General features: G+C 37.1%; 1 protein-coding gene across 1 annotated transcript in view; it reads right to left on the reverse strand.

Moving 5' to 3' along the window:
- LOC6050385 (serine/threonine-protein kinase 32A) overlaps positions 1–12,568 on the reverse strand; it is a 299,642-nt gene that overhangs the window by 214,982 nt on the left and 72,092 nt on the right. Inside the window, exon 3 of the mRNA XM_038256038.1 lies at positions 1,178–1,233. Coding sequence (XP_038111966.1) covers positions 1,178–1,233 — 56 coding nt within the window. The remainder of the gene's footprint in view (positions 1–1,177; positions 1,234–12,568) is intronic.

Below are 12,568 nucleotides of genomic sequence, written 5' to 3' on the forward strand. Positions count from 1 at the left end.
GTACGGTGGCAAATAGGGTGGAGGGGGCCGTTTTTGACATTTCTTTTAAGCAACCTCAAATTTTTAAAAGAAGAATGAATTTAGATCAAAACACTTCAAATCGAGTAAATGTTCAAACTTGGTACTTTTACCCTAACTTTTAGAAGAGCAGTTCCTGCTAGGTTTAGGAAACGACGAAAAAACTGCTTCCTCTTGAAACAACTGTGCTGTGGGCACACCAGAACACCAGAGTACGGAACTACGACGACGAAACCATGTTGAAAAATGAAGCACGTGTAGGGTAAACTGTACGAGTTTTGGCACGACTTATGAGGAACGAAGGATCTATTCACTTTTTTAACGCTCAAGCTGTATTGAAAAGTATAAATTACCTTAATAAATCATCTTTTTTTTTCTTTTACACACTTATATAAGATTACCCTATATATTGTTGGCTAGCAGCAAGAGTGTTCTTTGCTCTCTCAACCATAATTGAGAGTAGAAGCGGGGTAGCTAAGGCAAAGCGAAACAACACTACTTATTATAGAGCTTTTGAAGTGCATTTCTCAATGCCACCGACAGGGGGCACGAGTGTGTGAGTGTGTGTGTCAGATGCCACATACAGCGCTCGAAAGTGGCTCCCCTAGTTGTGTTACATGATGGCCAGATCTGCTAATTTTCGAGATCTGTGCTTAAAAATCTGACAGATGCTGTAGGTTTAATTCGTGACAGAGTGTTTCTTTCTCTAACTAGCTAAATGTGTAAGGATTATTCCGAGTTCAGGTTCAGGTTCAGGTTCAGGTTCAGGTTCAGGTTCAGGTTCAGGTTCAGGTTCAGGTTCAGGTTCAGGTTCAGGTTCAGGTTCAGGTTCAGGTTCAGGTTCAGGTTCAGGTTCAGGTTCAGGTTCAGGTTCAGGTTCAGGTTCAGGTTCAGGTTCAGGTTCAGGTTCAGGTTCAGGTTCAGGTTCAGGTTCAGGTTCAGGTTCAGGTTCAGATCAGTTGGAAATTCAAAACTGAGTTCTCCATAGTTTTTTTTCATGATTCGGTTTTCCAAAATAAAATTTGACGATCAAAAATTAAGAGTGGACTGCTTTTTGATTTTAAAATGGTAAATTTTCAATGTGCTCAGTCTACCCAAACTTTAGATTAAGCTTGATTGATTCCCCACCCAGTATTGCTACGAAACCACTCTGTCTTACCTTTCCAAAGCTGCCCTTTCCGATGTTTCTCAGGATTTGGAAGTGATCGAAATTCACTGAAAATAAACAAGAGAAAGGCACACGTCAATCAGTTTATTTAAGCAAGAATCCCTTCGCCAACTCAGCTACAAGAGCGCCCAAAAATGATGCTATTTCTCGGTATTCTCAACCAGATAAATGCCTAAATTAACGAAAACATCCCAAATGCAAATGCAAAATGAAACGAACCCCTCATGAAATACCTCTTCTTCGAAAACTCCCCAAATCAACGCCGCCAAATTTGCCTTTTTTCCAAATGACGTGAATGGCATTGAAAATCACTCCCCAGTTCTGTTGGAAGCCGGCCGTGAGATTCCTTTCGTCCAGGAAAGAAGACAAAATCCTGATGATGAAGTCCATTTCCCCCGGCGGCATCATCATCGTCGTTTTTGGGACGGATTTTCCCATCATCCAACAACGGGCCCCGGGATATGCGGAAAACAGCGAGTTGTTGACACAACCAACGAAACGAGATTTTCGGGTTCAAGATTTTCTCTGGTTGAGGAAATTTTTGGGATCGTCTTTTGGTACGCAGCACGGATTGGGGGGTAAAGTGGCAGTTTTGGGTCATTTGAAGAATTTGAACCCCAAAAAAAACATCAAATCAAAAGGCTAAAAACCAATTTCCAAAAATTTTGACAACTCCCAAATCACCCCAAAGCCTGTCAGTTCCAACCCGGACCACCTCAACAAACGCATTCCCAAAAATCCCCGGCAGTCCAAAAATCCCGGCTCAAGTGCGGGTTACGAGTGAACGAAACCGATCCGTACCGACCAAAATTAGGGTGAAGGAAAAGGGGGACTGATACGATCCGCCCCCCAATCGGCCGGGGTACAGAAGGGCCCCATTATGGTGGTAAATTTATGATTGGAGCCAATAAAAGAGGCGCTTGAGGGGGTTCGAAAGATGGAAAAAACGAAGAAGAAATTCGTTCAACTTTGAAGTGGGTTGAATGGAGCGGAAGCGTTTGCATACCGATTCGGATCTAATTTGGGGGAAGATAGTTTGATCAGGGTGGAGGCGCAGCAAGTTTGCACAGGACCGTAACTAGAGGTTGGATCTTGGTAAATATTGTTTTGAGACTAGAAAATAAAACGCAGTATTTCTGGTCCTTCAACCACAGTCTTATTAAGAGTGAGAAGATCAGATAATTCTACAAAAAAGTGTCCTCGAATGTCCAGGTCTAAAAATATTTGTTTCGAAAGGTTCAAATAAATTACCTGATTACAAATACACCGGGAAGGAAGAAAAACAAAAAAAAAATGATTTATTAGTTTTACCATAATTCTTTTTTAACGTAACACAAAATTTTGGATTTTTTACTCCCCTCCCGTAATTTTCTCCCACCCTCAATGTAACGCGTAACAAAAGGTCCTTTTTTAAAATTTATATGATTGATTGATATTAAAATTAAAAAGGCCCGATTTTCAATTTTAAAATATGGAACGTTCGTGATATTTTCCATTTTTTTTTTAAAGCAGTATTTTCATTTTTTTTTTAAACATGACTAACATTTAAAAAAAGCCAAACATTCAATATTGCGCCCTTTTGAAATAAAAGTCTTGATTTAAATAAAAATATTGATTTTGGAAAAATCGGAAAATTTCACGAATGTTTTATATTTTAAAATTGAAAATCGGACCATTAAATGCTGCGATAAAGACATTAGAAAATTGTGGGTTGTTTGGGTGAGACTTGGATAACATCAATTTTCCTGATTTGAAATCTTTGCATGGCAATATCTCAGCAACTAAAGGTCGTATCAACAAAGTTCAACAAAGAAAAAATAGAGAATTTTCTCAGCTTCTCAAAAATATTTTTTTTCCAGAAGTGACTTTGACTCCGACTTTCAAAACTCCGACTATTTTCAAAAAAGTTACCTAAAAATAACTTGAATAACTTGAAAACAATGCACTATATCAAAAAGTACTTTTTAATTGTCAATTAGATTTTGCATCTTAAAATGAAGTTGAAAATTTTTAGCGACCAATATTTCGATTTTTGAAAAAATGGGTATTGATATAAAAATTCATAACTCGGTCAAAGAATTTTTACACATTCTGGAGATTTCTGAAAAAAAAATCATCTGTAAAAATGTTTTTTTTTTTTTTCACTAAAAAAATTGTACCGTGTATCATTATTATTTCAGTGTAGTCCTTATCCATACCTACAACCTTGCCGAAGACATCAAATCGATCAAAAAATTCCTTCAAAAGAATCAGATTTTTTAATTTTCAAAAATCATTTTTGTATGGACAGTTGCCAAATTTGTATGGAAAACTTAATGGACAAACTAATGATGCAATATGGTTTCTTTGCATAACGAAAACAACAAAAAAGATTCAGCCGGATTAAAAAATACAAAAATTAAAAGAAAAAGATCGATTTCGTTGAGTATTGCTCAACTGCGTTACGTAATTAAAGAACGCCCCCTTAAAGGTCCCCATTTCATAATGCCAATATTTCAGCAACTAATGGTCCAATTTTCAATGGGAAAGAAATGAATAATTTGTTAAATTTTCTGATCTCTTATTTTGAAAATTTCAAAACCAAGACTAACATTTCAAAAGGGCGTAATATTAACTTGTTGCTGATTTGTGCGAAAATTCTAAAAATGGTTCAGCACTTTTATGGGAGATCATTTTTGTCACCACCCTTCGGACCCTTGGAGGACTTCAACACACGAGTTTCACCCTTCACTTGCCTTCCTCACCTTACTAAGGAAATCACTCGAAAAACGAATTTCTTAATTTGACCTCCTAGACCCACCTTCATGTATACATATCGACATATCGAAAAAAATGTACTGAGTTATCTCGGCACTGGCTGACCCGATTTGGACCGTTTTGGTCTCATTTGATCCGTCTTGGGGTCCCATAAGTTGCTATTGAAAATGATAAAGTTTAGTTAAGTACTTCAAAAGTTGTGCTAAAAAACGATTTTAACAAAAGTCCGGAAGATTGTAAAAAGAGACCCTTCTTTTGTAAGAAACCTCGTCATGTTATGCATTTTTAGAAAGGCATTCGAAAGACCTTTTCAACGAGTTCAGAAGATTGAAGATTTGACAACCCTATCAAAAGTTATAAGCACTTAAGTGTTTTTTATGAACTTTTTAGGATCTCAGATATTGCCTAGCATTACACTCAAAATGTGAGGAAGGCACCAACCACCCCATGGTGGGTTAAGTAACGTTTTGCCTTCCTCACGTCAATGAGGAAAGGCCTTAAAATCACTCGAAAAATGAACTACTTTATTTGACCTCGTAGACCCACCTTCACGTATACCTATCGACTCAGAATCAACTTCTGAACAAATGTCTGTGCGTGTGTCTGGATGTGAGTCCTTGCACCGAAAAATATACACTCGATTATCTCCGGACTGGCTGAACCGATTTGGACCGTTTTAGTCTCATTCGATCCGTCTTGGGGTCTCACAAGACCCTAGTTAATATTATGAAGTTTAGAAAAGTACTTCAAAAGATATGCTAAAAACTAACTTAATCCACCTATGTGGTTGATGCCTTCCTCACTTTTTACCAACAATGGGTAATATGAGTGGTTTGGACACATATTTCAGCTATTTTTTTAGGTCCAGAAAAATAAGTACACAGATATAACTTAAGTTGTCATAACTCGAGACAGGGTTGCCAGATTTTTAATGTTGTGGACTCGTTGGAAAGGACTCTCGATTATCTAGCCAACGATGGGTCGGATGATGGATCTGGACATCGTTTACATGCATTTAAGTGAGATCCGGCTTCAAAAAAGTACATAAATATCACTTAAGTGGTCATAACTCGAGACAGGGATGCCAGATTTTCAATTATGTAGACTCGTTAGAAAGGTCTCTTGATTACCTAATCAATGATTGGTCGGATGGTGGTTCCGGACATCGTTTACATACATTTAAGTGAGATCCGGCTTCAAAAAAGTACATAAATATCACTTAAGTGGTCATAACTCGAGACAGGGTTGCCAGATCTTCAATGTTGTGGATTCGTTGGAAAGGTCTCTTGATTACCTAACCAATGATGGGTTGGATGATGGATCCGGACATCGTTTACATACATTTAAGTGAGATCCGGCTTCAAAAAAGTACATAAATACCACTTAAGTGGTCATAACTCGAGACAGGATTGCCAGATCTTCGATGTTGTGGACTCATTGGAAAGGTCTCTTGATTACCTAACCAACGATGGGTCGGATGATGGTTCCGGACATCGTTTACATACATTTAAGTAAGATCCGGCTTCAAAAAAGTACATAAATATCACTTAAGTGGTCATAACTCGAGACAGGGTTGCCAGATCTTCGATGTTGTGGACTCGTTGGAAAGGTCTCTTGATTACCTAACCAATGATGGGTTGGATGATGGATCCGGACATCGTTAACATACATTTAAGTGAGATCCGGCTTCAAAAAAGTACATAAATATCACTTAAGTGGTCATAACTCGATACAGGGTTGCCAGATTTTCAATTATGTGGACTCGTTGAAAAGGTCTCTTGATTACCTAACCAACGATGGGTCGGATGATGGTTCCGGACATCTTTTACATACATTTAAGTGAGATCCGGCTTCAAAAAAGTACATAAATATCACTTAAGTGGTCATAACTCGAGACAGGGTTGCCAGATCTTCAATTATGTGGACTCGTTGGAAAGGTCTCTTGATTACCTAACCAATGATGGGTCGGATTATGGATCCGGACATCGTTTACATACATTTAAGTGAGATCCGGCTTAAAAAAAGTACATAAATACCACTTAAGTGGTCATAACTCGAGACAGGGTTGCCAGATCTTCGATGTTGTGGACTCGTTGGAAAGGTCTCTTGATTACCTAACCAATGATGGGTTGGATTATGGATTCGGACATCGTTAACATACATTTAAGTAAGATCCGGCTTCAAAAAAGTACATAAATATCACTTAAGTGGTCATAACTCGAGACAGGGTTGCCAGATCTTCGATGTTGTGGACTTGTTTGAAAGGTCTTTTGATTACCTAACCAACGATGGGTTGGATGATGGAACCGGACATCGTGTACATGCATATAATTGAGATCCGGATAATTGTGAAAACACATTTTTATACATAACTTTTGAACTACTTATCGAAACTTCAAACAATTCAATAGCGATGTATGGGACCCTAAACCAAGTTGAATGCAACTGGTTTGACCAAAATCGGTTCAGCCAGTGCTGAGAAAACTTGGCAAGATTTTTGAACACATACATACATACACACACACACACATACACACACACACACACAGACATTTCGATTCTCACAGTTCAGTTTTCGATTCTGAGTCGATATGTATACATGAAGGTGGGTCTTCGAGCTTTTAATAAAAAGTTCATTTTTAGAGCAGGATTATAGCCTTACCTCAGTGAGGAAGGCAAAAAATGATTTTACCTAACTTTGGAAGATTGTAAAAAGGGTGGTTTTTGTAAGAAAACCCGTCATGCTATATATTATTAAAAAGGTATTTGAAAGACCTTTCCAACGCGTTAAAAAGATTGAAGATCTGACAACCCCATCAAAAGTTATGAGCACTTAAGTGTTATTTATTGACTTTTTTGAAGCCGGATCTCAAATATTTTGATGAAAAAGTTGTCCGGATCTATCATGCGACCCATCGTTGGATAGGTAATCAAAAGACCTTTCCAACAAGCCCAAAAGATTGAAGATTTGTTAACCCTATCAAAAGTTATGAGTACTTTAGTGTTTTTGATACACATTTTTGAGGCCGGATCTCAGATAATTTGATAAAAAAAATAAGTGTTATTTATACACTTTTTTGAGGACGTGTATTGTCTTTACTTTATGAATGTGAGGAAGGCACCAACCACCTAAAGGTGGATTAAGTAATGTTTTTAGATTAAAATCGTTATTTTTTAGAGGCTTTATCTGGAAAACGGTTCCTTCTGTGAAGTTACTTCCGATTACAATTTTGATTTTTAATTTTAAAAACTGTTTTCAAATCAAATTTTGGAGTAAAAATGTAGGCCAAATAAAAAAAATTAAATCCATTGCCGGAATTCGGGAAAAATTGCATTTTTGGATATAACTAAGTAGTACAAATTCCTTGGCTTGAAGTGATCAAAGCGATTCAAGCCTAATTTATTTCAATTAATTTTAGCTTTTGAAGGGCAAAAAGGGAGCATTCTTTAATTACGTAACGCACCTAGGGGGGGGGGGGGTGTCGACAGCTGTCTTGCTCCATATGAAAACATATTTTTTGGATGGAAAGTTACGAGGGGTTCCTAAATTCCCAAATATTGTGTTACGTAATAAAAGAACGCTCCCAAAGATAATCATTAAAAACAATATATTACTCAAGCTTACCTTTGTGATCATATTCAAAAAGGCCGTATTAAGTAAACAATTCACCAAACTTTATCAACAGTGTAGTAAATGAGTGAAAGAAAAACTATCTTTTCTTCACTCCTTTTCTATTCATCGTTCATCCTTTTTCGCCGAAGATTCTTTTGTTTTCCCCAAAAAAATAACGTCCCGTTAAAATGCGTTGGCATTTGACTTTTTTTTTTTTTTGTAACTGCTTTTGTGGGATGATTATGATTGTGGGAATGAGTATGACAAAGTATGACAATTTTACAAGACTGTTTATGATATTCAATTGGGACTTGTGGGGCCGTTCTGCTAGGGTCGAGATATCGAATGTAATTTGCTACCCGAGCAGACGGAAATAACTAGGGAATAACATTTTTTGATATTTGAAAATATTAGGCCAATAACATTTTATGTTATTTATAACAAGATTTGTTATTCGTCGTTATGATTTTTTTGTTATTGGATTGTTATTGTAATACCAGACTAATAACATTTTTAGTTATTCTGCGAACAAATCTTTGTTATTTTAACAACTAATCCGAACATCCCAATAACAGTTGGTGGTATTCTTCCATAACAAAAAATGTTATTCCCCAGTTGTTTTGGCTTTCAACTAATATCAGACCAATAACAAATTTTGTTATGATAACAAAAACTGTTATTAAAATCTTATGCGAAAATAGAGTTTTCAAGAAGATTCCATAACACTTTTTGTTATTTTAACAGTAATTGTTATTGAAATGGCATGAATTTTGTTATTACCGTCTGTCCGGGTAGGAGGCTTTGTTTTGAAGTTTAACTTCAAGTGAACTTATTGCCTTTCCTCAGTGCCAGTATATTGATAAATTTCAAAAAAAAAATCTTCAGTATTTATTAAAAATTGCTAAATTAGTTAAAAATATAACACAAGTTTAAACAAATTTAAACCAAAGCTTCCCATTGATTACAAAATGAACCAAACAGCCACGCAGTGGCTTTCGCGGAAAACCCCAAACCGTCCTTCCCACAACTGCTGCTGCTGCTGCTCATCAATGTCAGTCCAGTCAAATGAATTGATTTGAAGTGGCTTCCGGCGTCACACATACACAGATGTACACCGCATCCCCGCGAGGGGTTTTCCGAGGGACCGTCCATTCATCATTTGGCTCTAAATTTTCCGAATGTCAATGTGGGCGGCCAGAAGCATGTGTGGTTTTACCCAACTCAGCTTTCGTTCAGCTGTGTTGACCCTCTAGCCTAGAGAAGGGTCCCCTCCCAACTGAACCCATCATTCCGACGAAAAATATGCAATATGAGGGACTATTTTCAATAAACGTTGGCCATTCGATACGAATGAACCCTCTTCAACTTTTATTACAATTGCTTATTAATATTTGCCGATGAGTGGAGTGGAGCCCAGGAGGCTGTTCCGGGAACGTTCGTATTTATTGCCGTCTCGTTTCCAACTAAACAAGTCCACGGGGGGAGTGAGGAGGGTTTTGTGGGAATGCTGAGCTGAGCTCAACATATTGATACACTCGTCGGACCCTTTTTTTATCGGATGGTGCATTGATGACCTCGATGATCCTCCGGGATGTTCGAAAATGGTAGTGGGATTGTTGCTTTTTTTTGGTTAGGGGAAGAGGACGAGGAAGCATATTGAGTAGATTAACCATCAACAGTTTAGTATAGATGGAATAAAATCATTCAAATTTCAATATGTTGCGGGAAGACTGTTGAGTAGAGTTGAAGTTTATCCGTTTTCATGATGCTGATCTGGTGGAAAATTTACGATTGGAAGGGATTTTCGGTCAAGTGGTCTGTTCGAGACGGGAGTAGAAGAACCGTTCAAAATCAACAGCAATATGAAGCACTTTTGATGGGATTGTGGATTTTGAGCAGAAATGAGAATTGACAGGATAGAAAAGATATTTATGAATCAATTTTAATTATTTCATGTCACTGATTAGTTTTAATCTTATTTAAGTGGGAAGTGGGTTTAAACAGGCATTTAGGTCTAAAATCACTATGAATACAAAGATACGAGTTGTTCCTTTTAGTTCCGCTATATATTTTTAATATCTTGACAGATACGTATTTCGTCTACTACTTGCAGTAGTCATCGCACAACAACAAATTGCTCGCATTTTCGTGAAACTTGATGAATACTAATTCTCATTATTGCATTTGAGAGTTTTTTTGAGGCACGTAAAAACGTGGCACAATGGTCCAGGATTTTTTCGTTTTTTGCTTAAATCAGTGGTAAGAATAAATATATTTAATATTTTTTTGCAAAAGCCTCACTCCCTCAGGTTATTAGTTAACAAAATTCTTACACCGGCATCGTCATCAGGGACGAATCGAGACACATGGGGAGTACTGAGACATTTGTTTTAATCAAATTCTTGCATAATATTTTGATATTTTTGATTGATTTTGATTGAACAGATACAGATCAACAAAACTAGTGTATTGATTTCCTGATTTGAAGCTACAAAAATTGCCGTCCCTATTCAGACTGAAGTTCCGAGACGACACTTTTTGGTCTAAATTTTGACATAATTTGAATTTTCGGGAAATTCCACACTGAAAAAAAAACCAATTCTCGAAATCGTGAATTAAATTCACGAATGCGAGAACCACGAAGGAATATATTCACGTTTATAGTGCAAATGCACCATACTCATGAATACATTCATTCGTGGTTCTCACATTCGTAAACTTAATTCGCGATTACGAGAATGGATTTTTTTCTGTGCACGTATGTTTAATTTTTAAATTTCGCGTAAGTTAATTAAGAATTTTTGGGAAATTCCACGTAAATTTAATCTATTGAAGTTGTGGAAAAATGATTATTTCCGTTAACCGAGGAATTACCAGCAAAAAAAAATTAAACATAGGTGACTGAACAAATGAAATGAGTAAATGTAAGAACAAGATTGTCCGTCAGGCGTTTCTATTTGTTTCGTCGTCCGTGTCTGTCGCGGGTGACCATGAACGGCCATGATCGATGACGACCAACTTTTTCAAAACTTTTTTTCGTAAAATCGCGATAACTCGTGATGTGCAAACCCCTTATGTCTGTATATCAAAATTTTTGTAATTGTCTGCTCTACAACTTTGTAGAACATTGTTACACTCTAAAAAATAACCCTGCAAAGTTAGAAAAAACACGAAATTTTAAAATGAAAAATTATGTTCTAAATCAAAAATGACCCTTCTGGGTCAATGTTGATTCGAAAAGAACACTAAATTTCCCATAAAATGACATGTTCCAAAAAATTTTATAGTCGAGTAACGGAAAATGGAAGAAATTTTAAAACTTTTTTAGAAATTTTTTCGATGAAAAATACGTTTTTTCGGAATTCTGAGTACGCCATCAAATCGGGCGTCTAATTTTACATAAAAGTCCCTATGACACCAAATTTCTATCTGATCACCGTTTCAGGCTGCAAATTATTGAAAAACACCTCTTTTTTCGCATGTTCAAATATGGAAGGGGTCGTACCACCCCTTCGTCACGAGATATCAAAAAACGGACCTCGGAATCGTGATCAGGGACAAAAGTGACCCCTTAGGACAAAGTTTCACGCAAATCGAAAAGGGGTCGGGGCAACTTTTCCCGATTTAGTGTGAGCTGGTAGAGAATTACCCCCATATAATTTAAAGGAATTTTTGGATCGATTTGGTGTCTTCGGCAAAGTTGTAGGTATAAATAAGGACTATACTGAAAAAAGATACAAATTTGGTGATTACTGATTTTAATTTTTGTCACTAAAACTTGCTTTGCAAAAAAACACTATTTTTACTTATTTTTTTCATTTTCTGATATGTTTTAAGGGACATCAAATGTCAAATTTTCAGTAATTTCCAGAACGGGCAAAACAGAATTGAATAATGCCATCAGTAGTGCGGTGCTTGTGGGACGCGCAGTCCTGTTTTTTCGTGTTATTTTCCGTCTCTTTTGTGTCGCTGTTCGAGTGCATGGGGTGATTGGTCATTATAATTAAACAATGGCATCAGTAGTGCGGTGCTTGTGGGACGTGCAGTCCTGTTTTTTCGTGTTATTTTCCGTCTCTTTTGTGTCGCTGTTCGAGTGCAGAGTGCATAATTGGCGAAGAGAGCGCGTGGTCGTAAAAAATATGCGGAGTGAAAAGTGATTTCTTTTGTGATTTTCAAAGCCCTTCCTATATCATCGTTGATCAGAAGGCACGGCGTCGGGTGGATTGTGTTTAAATTTTTCGAATAAGGTTAAATTTTTTTTGCGGTGAAAAAGCCAATTCTATATAATGAACGAAAGACGCACTGACAATTTGGATCGTTGAGTTAATAGTGGAGCAAAATAACTGTGTGTGAGTGATTTTGTGTGTTAACCAGAAAGACCTTCCCATAGCATCGTTGCTCGGAAGGCTCGCCGACGGATCTGTTATGAAAGTCCTCCCCATAGCGTCGTAGCTCGGGAGGCATCGAAAAGCCAATACCTTATCCCACTAACCCAAAAAAAACATTAATCACGTGATGCTTGAAGGAGATGCTGTGGATTCAACGGTCTCAAGCGGTATCAACAAGTATATAGCGAAAAACTATGTGCTTGATGAGTCTGCAACTTCAACTATCGGACTAACATTCCTCCCTTTCGTTGAACTGCAGGCTTCTTGGGAGGGCGCCGGTATTGACTAATAAAGTCGGGGTCTTCAGGGGTTAAACAGTGAACGGATGGTTGGCTCCCACTGATCATTTTTGATTCATTGTTTAACTTCAGCTGATCTGTCAATAACGGAGTAGCAGCTCATTGGCAGTCAACCATGCTCATGCTCATGCTCATGCTCATTTCCAGAACGGGCAAAACATCTTTAACCTAGTTATGTTTTTTTGAATCAATACAGAAAAAAATGTAACTTCATTTATCGATGTAAAATAAAATTTTCAATCAAAAAGTACATTAGTGAAATTTTGATAAAGTGCACCGTTTTCAAGTTATAGCCATTTTTAGGTAACTTTTTTGAAAATAGTCT

Source organism: Culex quinquefasciatus, chromosome 1 (assembly GCF_015732765.1).
Source record: "Culex quinquefasciatus strain JHB chromosome 1, VPISU_Cqui_1.0_pri_paternal, whole genome shotgun sequence".
In the NCBI taxonomy this organism is placed as follows: domain Eukaryota; kingdom Metazoa; phylum Arthropoda; class Insecta; order Diptera; family Culicidae; genus Culex; species Culex quinquefasciatus.